The 27,446-nt window shown below is 35.3% G+C and overlaps 1 protein-coding gene across 5 annotated transcripts; it reads right to left on the reverse strand.

Annotated features, from left to right (window-relative positions):
- Nucleotides 1-27,446, reverse strand: LOC129575493 (cell adhesion molecule Dscam2). Of its 5 annotated transcripts, none has more exons than XM_055459200.1 (32): nucleotides 27,271-27,446; nucleotides 25,687-25,757; nucleotides 24,150-24,351; nucleotides 23,511-23,653; nucleotides 22,258-22,419; nucleotides 21,937-22,086; nucleotides 21,685-21,805; nucleotides 21,409-21,526; nucleotides 20,619-20,836; nucleotides 20,136-20,263; nucleotides 19,818-19,918; nucleotides 19,269-19,473; nucleotides 10,415-10,546; nucleotides 10,150-10,299; nucleotides 9,923-10,068; nucleotides 9,752-9,843; nucleotides 9,654-9,697; nucleotides 9,423-9,539; nucleotides 9,203-9,358; nucleotides 8,697-8,841; nucleotides 7,991-8,139; nucleotides 7,143-7,371; nucleotides 5,461-6,613; nucleotides 4,656-5,133; nucleotides 3,689-3,814; nucleotides 3,169-3,345; nucleotides 2,838-2,967; nucleotides 2,509-2,672; nucleotides 2,084-2,335; nucleotides 1,593-1,817; nucleotides 1,075-1,246; nucleotides 1-710 (listed from the first exon to the last, which is right to left on the reverse strand). In XM_055459200.1, exons 2-32 carry the CDS (start codon nucleotides 25,730-25,732, stop codon nucleotides 542-544), a joined length of 6,000 nt encoding a protein of 1,999 aa, XP_055315175.1. In that variant the 5' UTR covers nucleotides 25,733-25,757; nucleotides 27,271-27,446; the 3' UTR covers nucleotides 1-541. The 5 variants fall into 5 exon arrangements, with proteins under 5 accessions (XP_055315175.1, XP_055315176.1, XP_055315178.1 ...); XM_055459201.1 differs by having other exon boundaries at nucleotides 27,267-27,446; XM_055459203.1 differs by lacking the exon at nucleotides 27,271-27,446 and adding an exon at nucleotides 26,717-26,905.

A 27,446-nucleotide genomic window follows, 5' to 3' on the forward strand; every position in this document is an offset into this window, starting at 1 on the left:
TTTTAAATGTGATTCGGTGTTTATTCGATCAATCAATTTATACTTCAATATACTCAAATAATCCATTTTGATTCTATGCTTAATGAAGTGCATTTATTCTATTTTTATTTCAATTATTAGATCTTTTTTTTCTCGAAGGAACACATTTCCACTTTGACGGAAACATATACTTTATGTACAATAAACATTCAGTCTGAATTAAAAATTTATTTGCGATTTTTTGGTTGAATTAGGAAATTTGCATTGAAAGTGAAATATAACAAATAATTTGAAGTTGACTGTATCAAATTGGTCATTGGGTATTTTTCAACCGCTGCAATTCGAATTACAGGTTTCTGGTTGCGAAATGAAACGAGATTTTATGAATGCCATTGGATTTAATATCTCAGTCGATGATGATGATGATTGTTGTTGTTGTTGTTGACCGTTTATCCTATGTCCGTAAAATGAATTTGAATGATCTTAGGCCTAAACTCGGTATTCGTTGTGCACGCTTAATGTTAAAATATCGCTGCGATGCTGGGCCATCATTTCATTGCACTCATCTTGCTAGCAAAAAGGTCAATTCGTCTTGGATACTCTTTTGAATTTCGTTGTTATTTTCCATTACCTGTTGTACTTCTAAATCAGCTTCGCTAAACTCACGAGAATCGGTAAAACCGCTCGGAGGACGAACACGTAAACCTCCACTCTCTACCTCATTGTCCATACTGGAAAATTGTACGAAAAGTATTAAGCCAAGCGAATTTTCGAAGTTAAAAAAAATAATATTGAACCTAGTCAATAAGAGTAATTTTATTTCAAAGAATACTAGAAAAGTTTCTAACAACATCCATTTTAAGCTATAGCTACTTTTCGTTAGTGCTAAATCGGTTTTTTTTCTCTCTTAAATTAATGAACGAACAGATACCATCCAATTATTACTAGCAGGCATTTCGAATCGAAATAATATATATGAGGAATGGAACAGAAATTTCTCATTTTCTTAAAAAAGGGTAAAAAGGAAACGCTATAAAAACACATACACAACCAAATTACATGAAACATTCCTAATTTTATCACCTTTTGAGCTACCTGTTGCTACTTCCTGATTCTAACATATTCATGGAATGACTTTCGTGTGGCGATTTACTTGATCGAGGACGCATACGCATATCAGCCGATACATGTCGTGGCGTATTGGATCGTCTCTCAATGGGTGAGTTATCATTATTTGATTCAGTGCTTGAATCGGGTCGAAAAATATCTATCCAAAATAGGTAGTAAGTGTAAGTCATGCAGTGAATTAAATTTAAAAAAAAAAGTCATTTTTTTAGAAGCTTGGAGTTTGTACAGTGCATTTATTCTGTTCTGTTTCTTTCCCTCTCATTTAAAAATCACTTCAAATTGCATAACTTAAGCAAAATCCTCTAGTCCAATAAGTTGAATATTTCTAACAAATATTCCGATAAATTTGCTCTTTTTGTCTTGCCGGTACGATCTTGCTTTATCATTGTTATGGTTTTTGAAAATGAAATTGTTCGCCAATTCTAATATACATGTATATTCTTTATTTTTTCTTTATATTTTTTTTTTATTCATCTTGCGCTTACCTCCTCTCGATTTAGTTGGCACACGATATGTTGACATGTTCGAAAATTCATTGATTGGGCTGACACTTGTGTCGGATTCAGTGTCATTGTGATGTGCTTTGGTGATTTCGTTGCGTGATTTTGATTTGGTACATTTTTCCAGTTCTCGTTTGCTTTTGTTTCGATTAGACTGTAATTGCGAGTTACCCGCCAATATAGTCATCGATTTGCTCAACGTTGAATCATCTGCTAAGTTTGAGAGAGAGAAAGAAAAAAAAATCGATTTGTGTTAAATATTTTTCGCTTTCGTTCTGACACCAACGAGAGAATGGTAACGAATACTTGGAAAACCGGTGATTTTCTGTGTATCTCCATTTCCGAGGCTTGAACTCGATTATCCACTTTTTCTTTGGAAAAGTTTACCACTTTCGAGCGATAATTTTCCATCAAAAAACTTTTGAATGTTTTATAACGTATTTTCGTCGAAATGAAAGTTCATGTTTGATAATTACCGTCTGTATTGTAGTAGCGTTGATTTTGCCAACTGGATTTTCCTTTTACGTGACCAAAAGCAGCATTGGGAAGAACCGGATATGCTGCTGCATTTAGATTGTCGCCGCTGTCGGGGTGACCGAAAGTTTTGAATTGAACACTGTAATCAAGTGCAGACGGTGTTACACCGCGCAACGGAGTTTTACTTAATTCGGATGTTGTTCTTCCACAACTCACGCTAAATGTTGCATATGGTGCAATTTCGTACATTTCTTCATAGAGAGAACAAGAGAGAGAGAGAGAGAGAGAGAGAGAGAGAGAGGCATAGAGTGTTGATTGCGGAAAAGAAACGAAGCGAAGCCACATAGTAAATAATTGTGTTAGAATCATCAGCAAGTTATCGAAGTACAAATACGTAAATTTCTTTATGTTTGTTTATATTTACCAGAGTCGTTGTGTTTGTTAACCGTTTTAACTGGAGACGCACTATAAACTTGTTGGTTTCGTCGGTTGTCGTATCCATCCTTTAAATCATTTGGTACGGTACTCGTTTCAAGTCCGCCAGAAATTGATTCACGCCAAAAGCCACGATGTTTCAGTGTTAAACAACTGCTTAATGAAATGAACCGAAAGATGATAACCGGGAGAAAATTGCATTAGAACTTTCAAATAAGGTATCCGTCTTCAATATAAACACTAAATTGCCCAATACCAACAAGGTGTGTGTGTGTGCATGTGATTGAGATAATAAATTAAATGCAATGTAAAAATTACATTATAAGAGATGCGGATAAAATCATAATGCCCACAATCGTTGTGGGAAGCCAATCCCTCTGACTGGAAATTACGGTAATATTGTCTGACAACTCATTTTCCGGAAAAACTTCTGGTGTTGGTATGCGCTCTGGAATGCAAACAGAAACAGAGGATGGAAAAAGAGATAAAAAAAAAAAATGAGAAGAAGAAGAAAATAAAGAGATATGAATCCATTGGTCTGGGAATTCATTGATATAAAATATAGCCATTTTTTACGACCTTCACAACGGATAAAAACAATAAAAAGAAAAATCTCGACTCGGTCATCAATAATTTATACGGTAATTACCCCCATTTAATTTAGTTGTCGCCACATTATAGAGAGCCGTAGTTCTACCAGCATCGTTAACTGCCGACACCTTGAGCTGATACCATTTAGCTGGTTGAAAATCGCAGAATACTAAATTCTTTCGAGTTTCATCTGAATTGGATATATCAGATGATAAGACAGTCCATTGCAGTTCGCCTACGATACAAAACAAGAAACAAGAAAATTTCTGTATTCCGTGTACATATATGCGTATGGGTCAGATTGGATTGGTCATATATTTTTATTGCATACACAGTATCATTCTACTATATCACCAAAAGAACATTTGGCACAATGCCATTTCATACGCTGCGAATGTTCAACAGTTGAAATGAATGCGAATGAAGTGCATGTTATGTCTACGTGCGCAATTTCATATGCCGGGCAAATAATAGTAATAACCATAATAATTGAATTGATGATACAGAAAATGTACATGTTTAAAAATAGAGAGAAAGGAAAAACAACCAAAAGTATCAAGTGAAAAAGATGGACTAACCGTGCGGTCGATGTTCAATAGAAAAGTGCGAAATTGGGCAGCCTCCGCTGTTCCACAGTGAAAGTTTTAAATTAATGCATGATGAATTTGTGCTAACGAAATCCTTTTCCTCGGGCTCTTGTGACTCTGAATAAAATTATCGGTGTCCATATGAAAAGAGAGAAATTTAAGAAATTTGCCGGAAGCTGTGCTGTTTCGACTGAATTCGCCAATAGATAATAAACCAATGGAATAATCGCTTTGCAACAGTTTTATACATTCACTACGACATTTACTACACGGTGTGTATCATTTTGCACATTATCCATATTTAGCCGATCGATTATCAAGAATCTGGGCAATCCCACAAAAATAGATTTTCTCAAACAAATTTTCGAAGGATTTTACATGGGTATGATGGAACTGGTGTTGTTAAACAAGCACATAAAACCATCGAATGGAAAATGCTATAAAAAAGTAAATTGACACTTATCACAGTTTTCATGAATTTTGAACAATCGAATGTGAATGAAAAAAAAAAACAAACCTTCTGGCTCGCAACGAGCAGCACCTGTAATATGGCACATTTATTCTGTTTTCACCAAAACAAGAAGAGGTGCGTAGCGGAACGGAGAGAAACAAAAAACATTTATTTCTTCTGTGCAATCGACAAACGATGGTATTTGGAAGCATTTCATGGTTTGAAAATGATAAGAGCGATAACGCTTAGTGATTTTGCCAAATGATATTCATCTCTCGATGTAAAGAGAGTACACCATTGTAATATAGAAACTCTATCATTTTTGACACAATTGAAACTAAAATAAACCATGGTTATTTGATTCATGCAAACAATGAGAAAAATGTATGCTATCGCCACCCTTTGATGTGGGAATATTTTTTTTTATTCGGTCCTGTTACCAAAGCGTCGTTCCATTGAATAAAATAGTATATCTATCGAATGAAAATTTAATCTGGATTTATTTACTTTTGCCTTTTGTCCAAATGTTAATTTCGTCAGTTGATTGACCGTCGCCAACGCGATTATGAGCTGACATTTTGATGATATATTGTGTGCCACATTTTAATCCAATCAGCGTGTAAGCATTATTTTCCGGTGTAATTTCAACTTTGATCCATGCACCCGTTACCGTACGATATGATAGTGTGTATTGTAAAATCGGTGCACCGCCATCGTCACCACTTTCGAAACTCACACGAATACTATCGAGCGACGAATAATGGACATTAATTTGTGGCGCATTCGGTACTTTCATTGCAATTATTTTGTAAACGATATTATCTTCGCCGAAAAGGTTTTTGGCCGAACACGAGTAATTGCCGGAAAGGCTCGCCTCAATGCTGTGTATGCGAAGATTTCCATTCAACATTATTTCATAGAATGGGCTAAATGTAACCGGACGATCACGCGTAAACCATCGAGCTCGCGGAGTTGGGTTGCCCACCTTCAATTCAAATTCAATCAATTGCAATCAATGTCAAAGATAAAATATGAAAATGAAGAATAATGTTCAATTGAACCTTTGGGAATGAAATGCAAACCTAAGCGAACTAAACGTAAAAATGACACTTCATATGGTTGTGTTTGTTTTTTTGCGTACGACCGGTTTTAAGTTCCTGTTTCTACGCACTTCGCTAGAGGTTATTATTCATTCTCAGGGGTTCAATTATTTATGTAATAAAACAAATGTCAATGCTCGTTTCTCGCAATTTATTGTTTGAGTTAGGCCAACAGTAAAGAAATCAATCAAAATTTCAAACCATATACTCACCGAATTGCATTCCAGTATCAAACTTTTGCCCACAGCTTTTCGAATTATTTGTGAAAATGAGGCGATACGAGCCGGTGCTTTGGTCGTTGTTACCTGTGAAACAACCGATGTGGGTTCACCTTCGCCCGATTGTGTTGAAGCTGTAACCCAATAATCATAGGTATGGTTTTCGATTAGGCCACGTGATTCGAACTGTCTTGGATTTCCATCCTCATCTACGCGTACCATATGGGTTTGTGCTTGCCCTTTTCTTCCCGTTTCACGGCTATACACCGTGTAATGTACGATCATTCCGTTGCGATGTTTTGGAGGTAACCATGAAACTAGTATCGAGTCTCCAGTCAATGCTGAAGCCTTTATTGCAGCTGGCGCATCGGGTACATCGTCTTCGGTTTTACAGTAAATTGAATTCGATGGCTCTCCATCACCAGATGAGGTATACGCTAAAATTCGAACCGAATAATTCATTGCTTTGTGCAATGCATGCAAATAAGTTTCCAAATTAGACGTTCTTTTCACTTCATTCGTTACCAGAATGTCATCATCATAACTCAACGGAGTGTATAATATTTTATAGCCTTGTATAACTCCACCGTGTTGATGAAGCGGTGGCTCAAGCCAAGATATTTTAATACTTTGCGAAGTCAGTGCAATGCAATTCACATTTTGTGGTGGCGCCTCGGGAACGCCCTCTAAAGTCGTTCCATACACAGGTGAACTGAATGGGCCCGCTCCAAAACTATTAATAGCACGCACAATAATCGAATATCGTCGAAAAGTTCGCAAATTTTTTATCGTCGTTTTTGTTGTTGCAAAACCATCAACCTGAATCGATTTTTGTAACGACATATTTGTGCTTATGTAATTGATATTTTGTTTTTCTTCCGTACAGTTAACGGTGTAACCAATAAGCTCTCCGTTCCAGGAGTCACGCGGCGGCAAGTTCCATGTGACAATCAGTTCACCAATGCCTCCGGTTTGTACTTGCACATTTTGCGGTGGTTCGATCGGTGCCTCTTCCTGTGTGCGCACAACAATTGTTTCGGTAAAACCGCTGCTTTCAATTTCATTCACAGCAGCCATTCGAATCAGATACGTTGTTGATGGATGTAGTCCAGCCAAAGTTGCCGTTTCCATCATATTCCCCATCAAACTATGCATTGTCAACACAATTCAATAGATAAACATAAAAATAATACATGATAAATGTTTCCTTTCGCAAAAAAATGCTTTTTCGAGAGATTGGAGTTGAGAAATGGCAATCAATATTTTATGTATATATGTACACTTATGAGCACGATGGTGTCTATGAATTTGAATGACATTTAGACAGACACTCATTTAAAATTTCCTAAATTGATTGTATTCGAATTTCGAACATCGACAACGCAAACACATAGCTCAAAAATATAATTAAATTCCATATACTATAACATATAGGTTTGATTATATTTCAGTGCTTGCTAGTCATGACAGTTCATCTATTTGGGATTATTCAAAAAGCATTTGAGTGCATTATAAACAGTAACATAACCGCATAAATAAAGCTCATATGCGCCGTTGCTGCATATGATTGAAACGATGATTGCAATAGTTATCGAAAAATATAGTCTATTTTCATTTCACCAGCTCAAGCACAACCAGACGAAACGAGGCTCTAAACATTATGAAATTGAACATACCTTTTTCCTACGCTAATATTTGGCAATGTGATATTCATCGTATTTGGTGAATTCCAATGGTCATCTGAATCTAATATTGACAAATGTGCATGCACAAATTTGGTGGGCTGATATTGTACAATGTAGCTGAGCATCGGTGAATTTCCATCGAATGGGCGTTTCCAAGACAGCTTCACTGACCGACTGCTCATTCCACGGCATTCTAAATTCATTGGCACATCGGGTTGCTCTGCAGAATGTGTGAGAATGGGAAGAAACATAAATGTTGTTTACATCTACTAAACGAGTAAATGAGCTTTAAATTCGTTTGAAAAATCGAAAGTCGATCGCATCGTATGAACCATTTAGTGGTGAAAATAGAAGCAGCAACAAAAAATTGGTTCATATTTCAATTCACAAAATACCCTAATATTTTCTGGCCAAAAAAAATCCTTTCGACCATTTGCTAGTGTATAAATCAAATGATGCTTTTAATCTAAACTAATACGCGCTATTTCGAATTTACTCGGTGATAATCAGTTTTGTATGCGTCTCTCTCCTCATTCTATCTCTCTTTTTCCTCCATTTTTTTTTTTAATGTTGTGTGTAAACCAATTTTCGAATAAGCCTAAATACACTGTGTAAATTAAACATAATTTAAACACAACGAACGTAGAGAGATGAGAAGGTAGAGAACAATAATATGGTATGTTCATAGCCGACGTATCGTAGAGATTTGTTTACAACAAACTTATAATTTGTATAATGCTTTGTACAAATCCGAGAGAGAGAGAGAGAGAGAGAGAGAAAGAGAGAGAGAGAGAGAGAGAGAGAGAGAGAGAGAGAAACACACAGAATGCAATACATACCCTGAACAGCAACGTAAATAACATGTTCGCTTTTCCCAAATGGATTTTCAGCAATGCATTTATAAACACCCGAATCTTGTCGATCTGAATGGGTAATCGATAATTGCGAATTTATTCCATTTGTCGTTTGCATTTCGGTAATGCTAATACTGCACAGTTCGATGAATGCGAATTTGCAGACGATTTGTGTTTGCATCACAGCACAGCACAGCATAGTATAGCATAGCACGGCACATCGGTGAACAGCACACGGCACAGCACACACCGTGCATACAGCATACACATACAGATTTCAGAGGTAGAGGCACATATTTGCATCCCCCGTTGCATAGTTTATATGTATGAATTCAAGATGATGTTGCGATTTTACAGAGCAGCCCCATACCGTGCGGCACAAAATGAAAATTAGATTTAAGTAAGTGAATTGCAATTTATATAAGATTGGATTTAGTCTCTGTAATCTCAATATCATAATGATTTTCTATCACGGAACTTTCTCTGCCATTTAAAAACTATGTAATCCAACAACTCAGATTATTTAGAATATATTTGTTTCAATTTTCGCAAAGTTAAGCACAAAAAAGTACGTCGTCTCTACGGTATGCATATACAATATTGTTATCGACAACAACAACAAAAACAGCAAAAAAAATTGGGTTTGGGATTTTGGTTTATTTTAACAGCATATTTATTTCATTGGCCTTACCGATAATTATTCAGATCGATTCGGTTATTGTTGTGCATCCAAATAATACTAATGTGGTCATCGCCTTTGGCCTGGCACGATAATGATATTGGATCGCTTCGACGTGTCGAGATATTTTTGGAAGTGGTTTCGAAACGAGCTGGTTCTGTCGGACGCGAAATACAATTAGAAAATGATAGGAGAGAATGAGCGAGAGAGAGGAGGAGGAAAGTGAGAGAAATATAGTGGTTAGAGGCAAAATCGATTTGATGCATTGGAAAAGTTAAAATGTGAGGCAGATTCTCGTCTGTGTTGGTGAAAAGCTCGTGGAAAGAGAGCCAATTAAATTCGGAATAGAATGAAACACTTTTCAGACAGGCCCACTCCACTTTGCTGTTGAGATCAACAACAGCCGAATCGTTTTATTTTTTTGTTTCGTTTTTCTTCTCCGAAATGTGCATTTTATGAATAAATCAATAGTTTTAATGCTAAAAAGCTTTACTGGATTCTTTCATTTGTGTGCTTACCATTTACGTTGATATGTAGGATTTTTTTTAGACCCGGACCGATACCATTGTTTGCAGTGCACATATAATAACCTTCATCGGCGTCCGTAACATAGTCGACAGTTAATGAATTATTACGAAGCTGAATCGATTTAAATTCTTTCGATGATTTTCCCTCTGCATATAAATATAAAATGGAAGTAAAGTATACATATAATTTTATATTTGAACACTTATATACCGCCTTTGAGCCATGTAATTTCGGGTTCGGGATATCCTTCGGCATCGCAATTTATCGCGACAGCATTGCCTAACATCAGAACCGTATCTTGTGGCTCACGTATCCATCGTGGTGGAACTGTTTTCATTAAAAAATAAACACTCATGTTCACTCCATTTCACAAAAGAAGACAAAAAAAAAAAACAAGAGAACGCAAAGCGAATTAACCATTTATAAATGTGAGCAAATTACCTTTCACTAAAAGTTCACTCGTATGATTGACGGTGGCTGCAGAACTTTACGGTAAAAATTAGTATTATTACGGTAAAAATGAGTATTATTATTATTACTTAGATGCATAGCAAGAGTACTTTCCACTGTGTCTTGCTGAAATATCCTTGAAAACTAGCATCGAAAAAAATTCGTCGCCTTTCACCGTGATCTGGATTAATTAAAAGAACCAACCGTTATGGAAAAATGAGATTTTAATAAACCGAAACAGATCATAATAGGAATTTTACTTGTAAACTGGCCGGAATGTGATGATCATCTTTTTTCCAGGTAAAAACAATGGGCAAATCTCCTAAGACTATAGCACATGTGATCTGGGCTCGACCACCCTCTTGCAGGTTTTTTGGAAATGCAAATGGTTCAATCACCGGTGGGCCTGGGAATGTAAAATCAATACAGTGCCTTCTATCGATAATTCAAAAAAAAAAAAATGAAGGGAAACGAAAGCTCAATTTACTATTGACAGATAGTTCGATTTCTCGACGCCCTTCTTCGCCCGCTCTGTTTCTCACAATACACGTATATGTTCCGGAATCTTGCGAAGAATCAATTTGATATATTTTCAAAGCACCGCCACTCTGAACGGAAGACAGCTCATATTTCGTACCTGTTGTTATGTGTATGTGGGGGAGAGTTAAGGTGTGAATAGCAAGAAATTTATTCGAATCGATCGAGAATGAGGGAAATACATTAAAGAGAAGTGTATATATCAATTAGTTTACTTGATGCAAGTTCATGGCCTGATTTCTCCCAACGAATTTGCTCAATCGGGTATCCAGAAAATGGGCAATGCATAGTAAATGAATCACCAGCCACAGCTTTAATTGGACTAAGCGCGCGCACAAACGGTGAACCTTTAAAATAAAATCAATTTCAGTTTGGCATTTCGTACATATATGAAGAGAGAGAGAGAGATACAGAGAGAGAGAAAGAGAGAGAGAGAGAGAGAGAGAGAGAGAAAGGAGCAGGGAGAGGGAAAAAGAGAACATGCGAGAATTGTAATTTATATTGGAAGCGAATAGCAAACGCGGTTTTGCTTTGATCTGAATACTTTAACAATATTTAATTGTCTCAAGCGATATTTTGGCCATTTTGAGTAGCATGATTTATTTGCATTGATTGTTTGCGTTCAATCAATATTCGTCCATTGTATAAAATGAGTATGAAACACAAAATATATCCATTGAACGGTTTACCAAAAAATATGTTGCTACAGTTTCCATGGAAAATATGTGTGCGCCAGGATAAAACGAAAGCTCAATGCTTATACCGTTGATGGTATATCGTTGAACAATGGATAACACAATTCATCCGCAAATAATAGTGATAAGGAATGTTCGTTCGCTCACTCACTCTTTCATATATACATTTACATTCTAACTTTTCATTTTATCTCCTTTATGCGCACAACAACCATATTCACGAAACTCTCATACCTACTAACCTCAAAGCAAATAAACGCTATGCAATTATGCAATAACAATTTATTGAACGCAGTACCAAAACGACATCTTCTCATCCTCAATAATAAAATCTCGGCATAATTTCTGCTTGAAATGCAATTCGATCTTAAATGATATGAAGATCAAGTAGTTTGCAATATTATCAAATACATACACCAGAAATTGATCATCACTCATTGTTTCAACAATCACAATCACAATCACAATCACAACCATTATCTTTTGCAGCTAAGCTAAATTCTCTGCTAACCTTCTGTGCTGCGAGAAATTTTGTGTTAATTTAGAGCGTTATTATAGTTTATGTATTACATTGACTATATACTGGTAGCCCATTTTATGCCGAATATTTTTGCGGAGCATAAACATCAAATACAGGAACGACTGCGATGGCGACAACAGGAGCAGCACCAACAGCGGCAGCATCATCATCATCATCAACAATGGCAACAGCAGTTGGGTAAAATGCAAATTTACTTGTTTCCAAACAGATACGCATAAATTTAAATTGAATTATTATCGATAAAGTGAGAAATGGATATTGTGAAAATACATAATATAACCGAAGTATATTATTTGACTCTGCTCTTCGACTGCATCAACCACATATACATATATTACAATCCATAGATAGTGGCTGTTGTAGATAGTAGCAGTAAAATGCCCACGTGTAATACGCATAAATGAATTTGAGATGACTGGCAACTACATGTCTTTTTGGTTTGCTATCGGCCCCAAAACCTCAAGATTAATTGTTTGCTATCTATTTAATAACAAATTCTAATTAACATAAGTAATGGTACATCAACTTTTCATTTATCTAATAGTAATACATCGAACGCTTTTTGGGTCATTTGTATGTGTATGGCTCTTCATCACTTATGCGTATCTCCATTAAACACAACATCGATGTTCCAGTTCAATAATTCATAGTATTCAGTCATCCTGTGCGCTCATTGTTAGCTAGCAAATGAAAATCGACTCAGTCTTTTTATAGTTGATCGTTGAAGTGTTGTCTTGTTACATTAGACATATAATTATAACCGATCTAATGCAGTCTCATCGTCGCTTTGCCACTTTTTCATTTCTTCCATTTGAAGACGTTTTTACGACAATTTCTCTTTGTCCATCGTCAATCAAAAATTCTTCTATAGTAGAACTTCTTGTAAATGTGACATTTATAAAGTACTCCAAATGGTCGTACCACGCGGGGAAAAAAACCAACAACAATGTTCAAAATTTAATTACATTACAGAGTAAATTACACCAATTTGCAATGGTTTTGAAACGAAGACGAATGAAAATTGGTCTAATCTTTTATTTAGCAGATTTTTCACTTGTTATGCCATTAATCCAAGGCAAGGATTATCCATCGAAACAATATCTATACGTATTGAAATCAAGAAGTCTGGTTGAAAATCGAGCGTTTTATATTGTGTGTATGTTTGTGTGATGTTGCGGGTGCTATTGCCGTTGCTGTTGTTGATGATGCCGCGCTTAATACCCATTGGGGGCAAAAGCTATCCCCAAAAGCACATAAATTTCACTGATTCTTGTTTAGCTTTTTATCACTAGCAGTGCAGTGTTAACGAAAAGTGTTGCGCCACTAGTATATATCGCTTCGAGCACAACCATTTCTCGCTCTTTCCCTCTCTATCTAAAGGCATTTGATTGGCTTTTGCGCAAACAATCACTATAGCGGTACCGCAAATTCATGAATATAAATTGAAATTAGTGTGTTACTGTAATGAACACACTTCATTCTGCAATGTTTATTTTTAATGAGGTATCAAATGGACAGGTTAAAGTATAACGTAGCATACGAAGAGGCTTCGATTGGGACTGCGTGTGCATCCATATTTGAAATATATATATATATATATATATATATTCGCTCGCACAATACGTGTATATGTCGTCTGGTCTTATTTGATGGGTGTGTTTGAGCAGTTTAATGCGCTATTTATCTGCCCCATTCCAATGTACTACACAGTACACACCACTCACCACCCGGGCCATAATGGATAATAAATACAATGGACTTTATATAAATTATTATTCACTGTTCATCGATTAAAAGTTGAAATGTTACCAATCATTTATTATATTGGCATTCGTTGTTTGCTCTTGTAACTTTAAAATGGAAAATGAATATGAAAAAAAATGCACGCACACACTCAAATGGATTTCGTAATAAGAGCTCTATTATTTTGAACTCAGTTGATATGAAAAATGAATATATTTGCCAAGGGTAGAAGTAGTAATTCGAAAACAAAGCGAGTGTGCTTTGTGCGCGTACAGCGTACACTAACAAAACTCTCATCAGCAAACAGTTTTTAACATGTTTCAACAGATCGAAATCTATCGCATCGGTTGGTTTTTTTTTTTTCCTTCTGTTCCCAGTCAAACCACATACAAATTGCTAATATTAATTGCTTCGATATCATTGTAATCCCTACACTCCCACACTATTGCTCGCTATTTTTGCCAGAATTGAAAAGAAATTCCAACTTTACAATTCTCATTTCATGATCATCGTGTAAGCTCTGAAAGCAGATTAAACTTGCATAAAAGATAAGTTAAGAAACTTTGCATCGATTGAATTCAAAATTCAATTTGTTAGACATAAAAGAAATGAAATGATACATAAATTCACTTGCAATATTGATTTCCATCATAATTCGAATTCTAAATGCGTGTGCTTTGATATGGTCGAATGGATTACAGTGAAGAAGATTCGGTTTATAGACATAAATCTTTTGAATATAAACCGCTTCAGTGTATACATGTACATTGTACACACGTCTAATACATGTATCTGCAGCATAGCATTATGCTGTGATGATGATGACGATGACGATGACGATGACGATGACGATGATGATGATGATGGTGGTGGTGATGGTGATGATATTCACCGAGCTAAAGAACGAATGGAACGAGTAGGCAAGCAAGTGAGTAAGCGAGTGAACGAACATGTTCAAACACTTCACAAAAATGAAAGCAATCGAGTGCTGAGTTAAGATAAACAAAGCGAGAAATACTAGAACCAAGTCCATTTCACTCTTAATGCACTATAATGCTACGTTGCGATGAGAGAGGAACAGCGTATTGAACACTTTCCATGCGATGTTTACACATCGCTTTATTGCATCTGTATACACACACACACACACACACACATATATATATATATATATATATATATATATATACGTATGTATAGATCTCAATAGATATTGCCATCGAAGTGAAATCAGCATAAAGATGCATAAAAACTTAAATTAACATTTTAATATTATACTTTTGATTCCAATAAAATGTCTGCTATCTTGCTTTTGCCCGATGTGTTTTTTCATTCTCTGTAAAATTCGTTCATAGTGCATTGTTAATGGCTTTTGAGGAATGTTGATTGAACAAATGCTTGTGGTTTTACAAAATCACGTTCAGCCCGAGTCTTTAGCAATCGGCGGAAAATAGTTTTTTTTTTCTTCCGCATATACATAGCATACACCTCATTATTCCTTTATTTATGTGCTCGAACGTTTCAAGTGGAGCATGGAGAAGAATTGTTTACATTTTTCATCCCGGCTAACAACAACACACAAATAACTAAAATATACCAAATCTTTGCCGGGCAACTCAGCAATCTAATTCTTACCGATTTGCTATGCTGAAAGACAGAATATATTTTCGTGAGTACATAGACCAGCGGAGATCAAAGCGACATCATACATGTAGCATACACGATAATCTAAAAGATACATAAATAGTCAGCAGACAATCAAAGGCTCTGATGCAAAAGGTGAAAGTGGATATGATTTCCAAAATGGTGCAAAGTTAGATTGCATCCGGTCTCTTATGCTCTTAGTTCCAACATGAATGCAAGAAGATTTACCGGAAACTCAACAAAAGTGTTAAATTTTCCATGATCGGACCGTTAAAAACGTTACGAAAATTGTGTTCGTATAAAAATGTATTTTCGAATTGAAATGCTACCGGCTGCAGATATCTTTTATTTATAGTTTGAATTTTATCGGCATCTAGTTTCCATTTTAAAGCAGGAAATGAGATTGTGTGCTTTCAAACGCGAGATTGAAACAGATAACATATCGTACATGTGTGTATATATAAAGACAGAGGAAAAAAAATAAAACAATTCATCGTAAAATTCATTTTAATGCACTTAGTTTGAAATGGGTGATGATTTTCTTTTTCGTCCACTGCATGTGAAATAGAAAAGTCCTACATCAAAATGTATAACATTGTCCGGTTGAGAAAATAGTTTGAACATTTCGCATACTTCATGCGATGTAATCTGTTGGAATGAAACTCACAAAGCACAGACGAACATGTTTTACTCGAACTTCTTTCGAAGGGTCCGAATAAGAGTTGGAAAATTGAATTGAAGAAATAGCGTTATCGTCTTTTCAAGTATGTACCATTATCCTTACTGAAAACGCCCTTTACAACATCTCTTCATTCTCATCCTTTAAAAGTGAGGTGCGATTGACGAAAAAAAAAGTAAATATCTATACAGTGTTGTAAAAGTTACAGAACAACATATTTGATCACATTATTTTATTCAAATAAATCGGCGAACGGAGTAACTTGGCTCGTGTCAAGTGAATACCAAATTCAATCAAAAACTAATCTCAGAAAAAGCACCAATACGAAAACTCGTTTTCATCATTTTGCACGCAACATGCACGAAACTCATCTGGATCCAAACATCGGATGGCCAAGAAGAGATGCCATCAGCGAATGCAAACCACGATAAGTAGTAAAGAGCTCAAAATTTGGTTTTCTAAATCAATGCAGCGACAATCAATTCCGAGTTCAAATCCACTTTTACATTTTAAATACGATAAGCTTCCTTTTGATCAGTCCTATGCATACATAGGCTACAGCGATGGCGTCAGTGGTGGCGACGTCGAATGCGTTTACACATTTTATCTTCCTTTACACTTCAATTAAGGATTTATGACACATTTAAAGGGAAAAAAAAAGCCCCACATTAAGTATCATTCACAGTAGATTATTTTCAAAGTTGTTACATCCCTTTAACCCCATTCAGCCACATCAAAGATTTGCTCGTTTTGTATGGAAATTTTGGTGTGAAAGTCTAACTTACACCCAAAATGAGCACAAATTTGATGTGAAGTTGGTGTTGTTCGTGTGAGCCATACTAATATAGAGAACATTTTGAGCACATTTTTGATGTGGATTTTTTTTATGGAACCCCTTATCTTATTGGTGCTGCAGTAGTTCACTATTTCATTCACTTACTTACTTTCTCGTTCTCTCACCCATTTACACTAACTCACATACTCCCATACTTACATACTCACAGACACACATACAATATCTTTGCAATAGAGCTGAGATGTCAACCATTTGCTATGTTCACACCGTGTCTTGTGTGCATGTATAAACTATGTACCATTGTGGTGCTGGTGACAAGAGACCTAAAATGATGTTAAAATTAAGGGGTTAATCTACCACAAAGTGTCACTTAATATAGCATTCAGTGAACGTATATAACTTCAATTATGGAACTATACACTAGTTTTGTGTTCTCTACTGCACCAGCAAGTGAGTGAATGAGAGAGCGAATGGATGTGGACGTAAACAGCAATTTGTTTTGCATCTATTCAAACATTATAGTCGGAAACGAGTACATAAATTCGTAATGTAATTTTGTTTATGTCAACTAAAGCACAGTCTTTCGTTTGCCATTCTACTATGATACGAAATGTACAAAACCGATAGTCAGTAGAATAATTGGGAATGCAAATGCAAGCAATTATGTGTCATGTGCTGTATGTGTAATCTACATTAGGGTGATTCAACAATTTAACGTTCTACCTAAAGCAAGGAACAACTAATAGAAGTAGGAGAACAAAGCTGTGGCGCCAAAACATTTCTGTTTTGCGACATTTGTTGGGAATAAATGAATCCATCTGTCCAAATTTTCAAATATTATTGGAACTCTGTGTCACTTTTCGGAACATTTACAAACATAATGAAAGAATTTCAATCATCTTCTGGAACATTCACCGATGTCTTTCGGCATCATTTGAATATTTCATATATTTTCGAAAGTGTTTAGCAGATTATTTAACATGAACAAACATAAGCCCATATCGAAACTTCTTTCTTATCGATGGGTGCATTGAAGTGTAGAATCGGCTTTCCGCCTACCACAAAAATTAGATTCGCTAAATGTAATAAAAGAAATTGACGGTGTCAATGCAAAATACAAAGACCCAATCCTTCCGCGGGTACCAAGGACGAAGCGGCCACATGTCGACAATGTCGATTGAAACGGCGAGAAATTCGACGATTATTGTTGAAGCGTGCACGATTTCTCCATCCACCCTAAAGTCAAACCGTGTATCAGCAAGATCAGGTAGTAAACCGGTTGTATAGAGAGCATCATTCCAATAAAATGCAAACATATCGGCATGTATTGTTATTGGTTTAGTTGATACATTTGGTAAGCATATACAGTACATAGCGGCAGTGTATATAATGGGTGTATGTGCCGAAGTGGCTTTCCGTTTGTTGAAAAAATAAATATATATATATATTTAGTTAAGCTTCGTTTGGTTTGGTATGGTCGGACGTTTTGTGCTGCGTTACATAACTCGTACGAACGTTCGCAACAATAATTGAATCCATCTCAATAAGCATGAGTGAGCAATGTAAGCACAAATGGAGTGACAAAAGCACTATATAATATCAGTTTGTTTTGGTGAAAGAATTTTGTATCATTAATTTACACACATTTACGCACTGTTGCATATACAATTTTCTACATCATATCATATCATGTTATATCATTTGTCAGCCCCGGCCAAAATTTATTTACATCGCGCTAAAACTTCGAATCGAATTCACCTTCTATACAGCAAATATGGTAGATTTTGTAAAGGATACACCATCAAACATCAATTTGTGGTGCAGACGATTTTTGTTCGAGCGCGATATACACTCGCACTCTCATACATACACATACATGCATAACACAAGCCACAAGAACTCATTTCCACAACTATTTAGCCGCGTGCATACATGCATACATACATGTTACCATTCTGTATGCCGTTTTCTTCCCCACTCTTTCTCTCATTCCGTTATGTGAACACTAATTTGCAATTCGAATTTAATTACATTTTACAATTTTTCCGAACATTTGTGAGTTCTCAATTTATGAAATCAGAAATGAAGAGGGATGCCAAAATCAATTGTATCAACATTACGATTTGACTTTTTGGTGCAAAAATAAATTGAACTCAAACTGTTCGGTCGTCTCGTTTCTCGCTCCCTTCCTTCCCATCTTGTCATCTCACTTTATGTCTCTATATTAAACATATTCTAACATCAATTTCAGCAACGTTTTTGCGCTAGCGTGTCCAACAATTATATTGAACAATTTAAATGGAAGAAAATCAGTTGATGCGTGCAAGCTTTTTTTTTCTACTTTTGCCAAAACCAAAAATTGTTTGAAAGCACGTAGATTGCTATGGCATTGTTCAATCTATTATACTGGCATCGACTTCGTGTCATATGCAGGCACATCAGAAATCTTTTTTGGAAGTAGGAATCAGACAACAACGAATGGGAAAAAAAAATTCAATTTCACTTTTCCCCCGCATGAATGACATGGATGGAGGCCCGTGCATGTACAAATCACCCAAGAATCGAGAGAAGGAAGAGGTAGAGAGAGAATGCGATCTGTAGAATTCAACAACATGCACACAGCATTAGACATTTCTATTTCTTCGCTTTATGGAAATTACATATGAAGTACAACATTCGAACGAAAGTTGAATGCATATGTTATTCTCTTCTTTTGTACTATGTACCCAATTCAAACAAAAAAAAAAAGTTTTTCTTCGCCAAACTACGCCAAGATAAAGAATGTATGGCTGAATGTAATGATAATGTTTCAAGAAGATACCGTTCCTAATAAGCCATCTTAAAAGTCATAATCTAACATTTGAAGCAGTAAAAAAGAATGTTAAGTATGTAAACATTTGTAAGTGGAATTGGAGAGAATGTGGGAAAGAGGAGAAGAAAAAATGAATGGTAATACTCTGTGTCAACTCACCATAAACATTGAGTCGAGTCGAGTACTCAGCAGTGCCCATTGAATTACTGCAAACGCATTTGTAAAGGCCACCATCTTCGGGTCGCACGTGCGTAATATTTAAATGACTTATGACATCACCCGAGATATCCACATATTGGCCGATTGCATATCGTGCAAGTGAAGAAACTTCGATGATTGGCTGCGAGTCCAATTGCCATATGAACTGAAAAAGTAAAGAGCAAAATAATGGAATAAATTAAGTTGGAAAATACCTATATATAAAATGGATAAATTTCTCTTTTTTTTTTTTTTTAAATTGTTGCAGACAAGCAAGCCCATTCCTTCTTCAATCCGAACATAAATTCTCATGGTACTCAAGAGAGTGTTCAATATCTCGAGTAACAAGAAGAAAAAAAAATGGCATTAATAAGGAATGTAAGAAAATGGCTTCATCCTGCAATGGATACATTTATTTGGTTTCGGTATTGCCTACAACTATTCACACAAGTAGTGAGCGGTTTATATACATTTCACAATAATTTTTTTTTTTTAAATTCTGTTATTTACCTGTGGTGGTGGTGAACCAGTTGCAGTGCATTTAAATGAAACGAATTGACCGGGGCGTACAATTTGTTCATTAAACGTTGAAATAATTTCCGGTGTAATTTCTGTTATGGTTGAAAAGTAAAATAATGTCGTTAAAAAGCGAAAGTGAGACTAGCATTAATTTGAGCGAGAGATAAAATGAGATAGAAGGAAACTGAATGAAACAGATTGCAGGGTTATAGTAAAACTTTCTTTATTTTTACGATACAACTGAATCTGCATGGCACATAAAAGTATATTATTCCTTTAATAATATGGAGATTTTTTTGTTAAACTTACCACCTAATTTTAACTCGGCAACTGCTTGTGCGCTGCTCTCCTTATTTGCAACCAAACACTGATACATGCCTTTATCGCGTCGACCCACATCATAGATGGCCAAAGAGTAAGGACTCAGCAATTTAATTCTGCAACGGAATGAAAATGAAATGTTAGGATGCCCACACACATACACACATGGGTTAATGCGATTCATATGCTACACAAATTGACTTTTTGATGAAGCTGAGATCAAAAATATGTTGAAATTATTCATTGAAATACCAGTTAGATCGTAAGCGCGAACACAATTATAATTGCAAAGCGAATAGGGGAAAAAAAGCGCCCTGTATCTGAAACCATATTACGCTAACTGTTACTGTGATTTCATGATTCAGTGAGCATTTCTCTTTCCCATTCAAAGCTGTCATTCATATGCTAGAGAATAAGATTCGGAAGAAACGAACTCACCCGTTAAAATGGTTTGAGCAACATAATACTTACTTATTATTTGATACCGGTAAATCCGGTAGAACAAGAATTCCATTGTGATACCAATCTATCTTTTCTTCACCAGTTCCAGCTATCGAACAATTGAAAATAGCTGTTCCACCCGAGTTAACAATTTGCACTTGCGGTTGAATATGCACAGACAAAACCATTTTGACGTGCAAACGGATCTCCACACGCTGTTCACCAAATTGATTTGTTGCTTTACACACCTAGATGGATTGAAAACGCACCATCACCACCAGCACATATTAGAAGAAGTTATATGGATGAGTCGTTGGCTATTTTAGTTGTTTTGCCCCAAAATGCCGAACGCATTCAATTTTAGCATTTTCTTTGTCAAATAAAACAGTCAGCACACCACCCCATCGACAATATTGTGCTAAAAATGTGTTTGACCTAATGAATAATGACGGTGGATCTTTTCATAATAGCCTAACTGATGTATTTATGTATGAGTATATGTACAATATAAAAAGAGCCGAACCAATTGGGTTGTGTTTGATTAAATAAATATGCTTAGCTTGGCCAAAAACTTTTTTCTACGGTACGTGTCGTTCTTGTCTTTAGCACAACAACGATGGTAGATGGGTGGAAAAAAAGGATGATAATGGAACACATCTAATGTAAAAGTTCAAAGAATGTGCGTAATGAGAGAATTTAGTGAATATCCCAATGATTTCCTTAGGGACATCTTGTATTTCTCTCTTTATTTTCGTCCTCTTCTTCTTCTTCATTTTTCTGTTTTCATTCATACGCTTCGTATTAATAAATGCGAACTTACCCATCGGCCGGCGCAACGTTCGTCAGCGTTTCTTATGTAGAGTAGAGTATTTGATGGTATGATTCGTTGTGATGATGGTACCGGATACAGTGCGTTCGAATCTGACACACGATACCAACTAGAAAAATATAAACGATTCAATAATTATCGACAATCGATATGAAGTTGTACTGCATTAATCCTTTAAGCTTTTCGAATTTTTTTGCTCGCTCGCAAGAGACAACAGCAACAGGGACAAAAAAAACGGATAATACAAATGAATGACGAATGACTTACGCGTAGAATGGCAGTGGGCTTCCCTGAATGTTACACGGCAAATGAATATCGTTACCGTGATCGACGTACATATTTAGCACTGGCTTTTGATTTGTTGTTGGCGCCATATTGGTGGTTATATCTGAAAATCGAATTGTATCGTTGCATTTTTTTTTTCGTATAATTTCGACAGTAAAACACCAAATGTCAATGTGAATACACAGAAAAAGTATACGATATTTTAAAAGCCAATTAAAAACTTGACCAATATACCTTTCACAGATAAATGAACAGGTTCACTGATTTTTCGCTCCCGGGTTATTTTATTGAATGTTTGACATGCAAACTTTTTCAAATTGTCGTCCGATTTGACCGAACGGATGTATAAATCTCCGGTCGTTGATGTCACAAAATATCTTCCGCCTAAACAAATTAATAATTACCATTTATTTTCTTGGAAATTAAATTTTATGTCGAATCATTTATATCCACACTACTTGAACGCATTATCACACATCGATTGAAATAAACGCAATCGTATAATATACATTGGTTAAACAAATGAATCGAAAATTCTAAGTTAAAAAGCATTACCCATGTCAGCTATTTCGGCAAGTAGCTCTTCATCGCCACGAAACCATGATGATACCACAACAAATTTTCGTACATGCTCTGGAAGTACACACCGCAGAAATGCCACATTTCCCATAAACACCTCATTCCCCTCAACTCTTATGTCATATGGCTGCCGCACAACTACAATAGCAAATACACACGACATTTTGTATTAGCCGAATTATTTGCTGTCTACTGAACGAATGAATTAACATTTTAACAATTTATTTCTTTAATGTATTTTTTAAATCATTTTTCGCCTTTAAATTTTCCATTTTTTTCCCCACTCATTTGAGGAAATTTGTTGATTTACTCGAATCAGCCCAGCGGTGCCATATGATAACACCTAGAGGTTACTCCATTTCAATCATGATAAATATCGGATCACCTCAAAGAATTTTGCTTTTGAATGATTTATATAGAGGAATAGCTTCATGAATGTAATATTTCATAAAATAATACGCTAACCGATGAAATATTGGGTTTAGTATAAAAATAAATCGGTTTTCTTTTCTAGCCGATGTTTTTAAAAAAATACAGTTTTATTTCTTGGTACTTAAATATAAATTATTTCAATAAAATTGAAGATACAAAATTTGATTCGGCTGATTCGAGTTAAAACACTTTCGAATTGATTATAATTTTTCACACCATATGGTGTGCACCTCTATCAAGCACCGGTTCAGACATAGAAATATACCTAGTTGTTTTATACAGTATAAATATGCAAAGCATAGACGCGTACGGACGACCATGCGACGAACGTATCAACAGAGCCATCGTTGTTTGCTGTGTATTGTATTCATACACACACTTACGCATGCGTCTCGCAATGCACGATCTCCCGTTGATACGTTCGTCGCACGGTCGTCCGTACGCGTCTATACTTTGCATATTTATCTTACATATTTCTATGTCCGAACTGGTGCTTGTCCTTCATAAAAATATTTTTTACCAATTCATGTTTGATACGCCATCTACACACTACACACTAATCTACTACTACAGTATATTGTTTTCAATAAATCAAGTCTATGTATGTTTAGCCAGATGGCGTATCAATCTTGAGCAGGAAAAAAAACATTGATAATGTGGTGTATTTGGAAATAAGTCATCATTTCATGGCATACAAATGTATGAAATTGAAAATGCACAGTAGAAAGCAATAAATACTTATAATATTATTTTATTACGCAAAAGCTGATTTTTATGATTCAAATATTGAAAAATACCTGCGCTGATATGAACATCACGACTTAATATTGTGCCCGCCTGATTCGATACTTTGCATCGATATACCGTCTCATGAACATCGGCTCGATAATATGTCCCCGCAAATGGAGGAAAATAAAGTGTTCCATTCGGCAAAATTTGCCTACATATTAGCATGAAGAAGCGAAACGAAAATTCCATTATTATTTCAGGAAGCTAAGCGGATCACCAATGAATTATAACATTTCTAATTATTTGTGCTATTTAAACGGAAAAAAAAAATCCTTCCACAAAACACACACTTTCTTTAATAAATAGTTGCTCATTTCAAATGCAATGCTTTCATCGGCATTGAGTTTGAAATACATAAGTTTTGGATTAACTAAACAGTGCATCTAGTTTGAAATAACAACGTAAATAATTGATGAAATAAACGGAATTTGCTTTCAAGAAACACAATCAGCTTCTTCTTCTTCTTTTTCTCTTGTGCAATAGCATTTAAATAAAGCATAATATAATATAAATTTCGAATTATGTGATAGAAAAGCCTCATATAAAAAAAAATTTATAAATATGAGCAAGAGACTCGAACCGGGCGAGATAACTGAAGATATACATTTTATGATTATGTGTATGTATGGTATGTGTGTAAATTATACCTTAAGCCAGGCACCGATGATATTGGTGTGCCTGTATCTTTTTGAACCCATGTCACAACAGGCGTTGGATTCCCATGAGCTGAACATGACACGAGTGAACCACTCTCATTACTAAACACCAATTCGGAGATTGGCTCTTGCTGGAACAGCGGCGCTTGGACTCCATTATCAACTAGTGATGCGATTGTTACATAAAATATCTCTGTTGTGTGGACAATATGCAAACCGATTATTATGCCGATGTGAGAATATGAAATGGATGAAGAAGAAACGAGAGAGACAAAAAAAAAAAAAAAACATGTAAGTGCATGGGAAATGTGAGACGATAAAAACTGAAATCGATCAAAATGATATAATCATTATTTGAGAAGAAAGCGATGAAAACTATTTTCGCTCGAAATGGTTATTTGTTTTTGAATTATCGGAAAAGCTAGTTATTTCGATGTTTTATTTAATTTTTGAACATTAATACAATTCCGTCGGTTCTTCGTTGGATTTGTAAACATATTTACTTTTTTTTTCATTTCAACTCAACGTATCGGTTTAGCACAAACTGAAATGTTGATACTCATCCTCCAGTGGAATCAGATTACTAAAGCAATTCCTTTAAACATGAAACCATCCCCCGTATAAAACGCAGTATTAACACCACAAAGTGTTGAGCTCAAATTCTTACTTGATGCTTGTACTGAAGCCTCATCACTTTTTGCCGTTATCAACAACATTAGTAAGCTTCGGGCATTATACGAGATGCCATACTCAGCGTCAGCATTGCAATGCAGAAAGGAAAAAATTCGTCTGCTTGTTGAGCCAGCAAATCGATTTGAATTCGTATTCGCATTCGCATTCGCATTCGTGAGCTTTATTAATCTACTTTGACTCTCTAAGTCGCCAAGATAAACCCAATATTGTTTATGTCCCTCACAATAAAAAAGTGTATGTAACAAGGATAATGGGCATGCCTTTGGGCATAAACTCGATCTTCACTAACATTTTGGCATCTTCCGTCTCCCTTTCTATCTTTTATGCTACAAAAATACAAACAAAAAAACGCCGGGGATTTTTTTTTATAACGTTCACAACGGAAATGTTGTTCCGTTGACATTTCACAAGGATATTAGAAATGGCTGTGTAAAGAATTTAGTATAAAATAATCACTTCATGCATTGTCTTTGGGCCATCCCAAATATCAATTGTAAGCCACCGAAATCCTGTACATCTGGAAAAAGCTTTCAACAAAGACATGATGAAAAATGAAGCTCCATTTCAAAAGGACTGAACAGTTTTTATTCCTTTCGAGTATCTTACGCGAGTACGTACTGAAATATTAGCCCATTTATTTTCTCACTTATAGTTGATTAATTGTCAAATTCGTTGTTAATGGAAAATTCCCTCCAACATGTCTGAATGAAGGAGAAAATTGAGGCAAGAAACCGAGCGAATATTGTATCGATATTTTTTGTTCACCGTTTGTAACGAGATGAAAGAAGCCCTTCCCTTTGTCAATGGTTAAATGAATTCGATATCGTATACTTACCAGCACATATAAGTAGTTGCACATTGATTTTTGCAGGTAAATGCATTTCTTGGATCGAATTCCTATGCTCTCTGTGTGTATCGAAAAGATGGAATTTTATGTAAGTGGATGTAAGCAACATTTGGCAGCAATTCAATGAAAACATGGTGAATTGTTTGTTTTTGTCCATTTGGTTATGCCCGACAAAATATTTTATATAGCGGTACATAAAATACATGATATAAAATCGAGCAAACAAAAGAAGAAGGAAAAAAAACTAACTTGAAAATGATTTGAAGTCGCATCAGAAAATATAGCGAAATAAAGCAAAAAAAAGAAGAATTTCCGACGATAAAGAAGAATTTCTTTTGTTTGTCACTTTTCGTGAAAATGTTTATCTCTTCAACAAAGACCGAGAATTGCAAAAGCATAGTGCTACGCAATTGTAACATGGATAATTCAAAAGCGAACAGTAGTTAGACTGTTTATTCGCTTAAGCCGTTGTTGCGAAGAACAGAGCGAAGAAGAAGAAGAAAACAACAACATTCAACGATGTGCACCGTTTTATACACACAGGTTAAACAATTAGATTTTCGTTACTCAAGACGAAGGTAAACTTTACAACTTCATGTAAAAGAATAACGACAAAAGTTAGGAAATTTTCGTGTTGAAACAATAGACTAAAAACAACAATTTTCACATTCGCATCACATCATAAATCATTTTGTGTCAGTGTATTTATAATATTGTCGAAAAAAAATTCCACATCGAGTTATAATAACAAAACACACACACACACACACACACCGATACAACAGACACACGTTAAAGTTGTAACGATCAACTCAATTTGGTTAGCAAAATGCGTTAGTATAAACTTTGCAATCGTTTTGACAGTTTGACTTAAATCGTTTATACGGACATTGAACTATTTCAATTGCAATAGACTGCAGTGAGACAAATTTCTTGTTTACAACCATTTATCATATTCATTAGGATCATATTTTTTTTTCTGACATAATTTATCTTTTTTCGATGAGCACTTTTTCACCTATTCACGTTTACGGAATGTTAACCGGGTTTATATATGCTTTTAATCCTTTGGACATTTCACTGACACAAAACCAAAATCCATCAACAATGTAGAATGACACATAACTTTTTTTTCCAGATCGATACCTCACATTTGAATTGGTTTTTTTTTAGTATGATCCAAAAATACCGGCACCACAACATCAAGAGATCATAATTATATTTTTCGAGAAAACGAAATTTTGTTCAAAAAAAAATTATTTTCCAAAGCAAAAAAAAAAAATATTTAAAACAAATCACAAATTATTATCAACATTAAAATGTTTCAAGTTTTATTTCCTTTTGCGATTGATTGAGAAAAAAAAATTCTTGCAAAAAATCACTTAAAAAATCATCAAAATGAATCTAAGTTATGCTCATCTTTTCAATTTACTTCACATTCTCACGCAAATACTAAAATCGATTGTAACGTCAAACAGTTTCTCTATCTCGATCCAAAGACCGAGAATTTTGAATTTTAAAAAGTACATCGACTGACAACGAGTGTCGTTATCACACACAAATCTCACCTACCGAAAGCGCTTCGTATCCGTCTAGTTCACTCCAAACTTCGATCCCAACTGAAAATTTTCACATTCAGTTGATGAGGAGAAACCATGAGCCAAACACAAACAATGTATTCAACACAAAAAGTTCGTTCATCCAGCAAAACACAGACACAAATGATAATACAATATACACAACAAAAA

Source organism: Sitodiplosis mosellana, unplaced genomic scaffold (genome assembly GCF_009176505.1).
Source record: "Sitodiplosis mosellana isolate CC-2019 unplaced genomic scaffold, AAFC_SMos_1.0 Smas_scaffold_6167, whole genome shotgun sequence".
NCBI lineage: Eukaryota > Metazoa > Arthropoda > Insecta > Diptera > Cecidomyiidae > Sitodiplosis > Sitodiplosis mosellana.

Coding starts and splice junctions, on each gene's coding strand:
- LOC129575493 (XM_055459200.1), bottom strand. CDS start 25,732: ATGCATTTACCTGCAAAAATCAATGTGCAACTACTTATATGTGCTG. Junction 22,087..22,257: donor TGCCGAAATAGCTGACATGG/GTAATGCTTTTT, acceptor TAATTTGTTTAG/GCGGAAGATATTTTGTGACA. Junction 7,372..7,990: donor TATTTACGTTGCTGTTCAGG/GTATGTATTGCA, acceptor CACATTCTGCAG/AGCAACCCGATGTGCCAATG.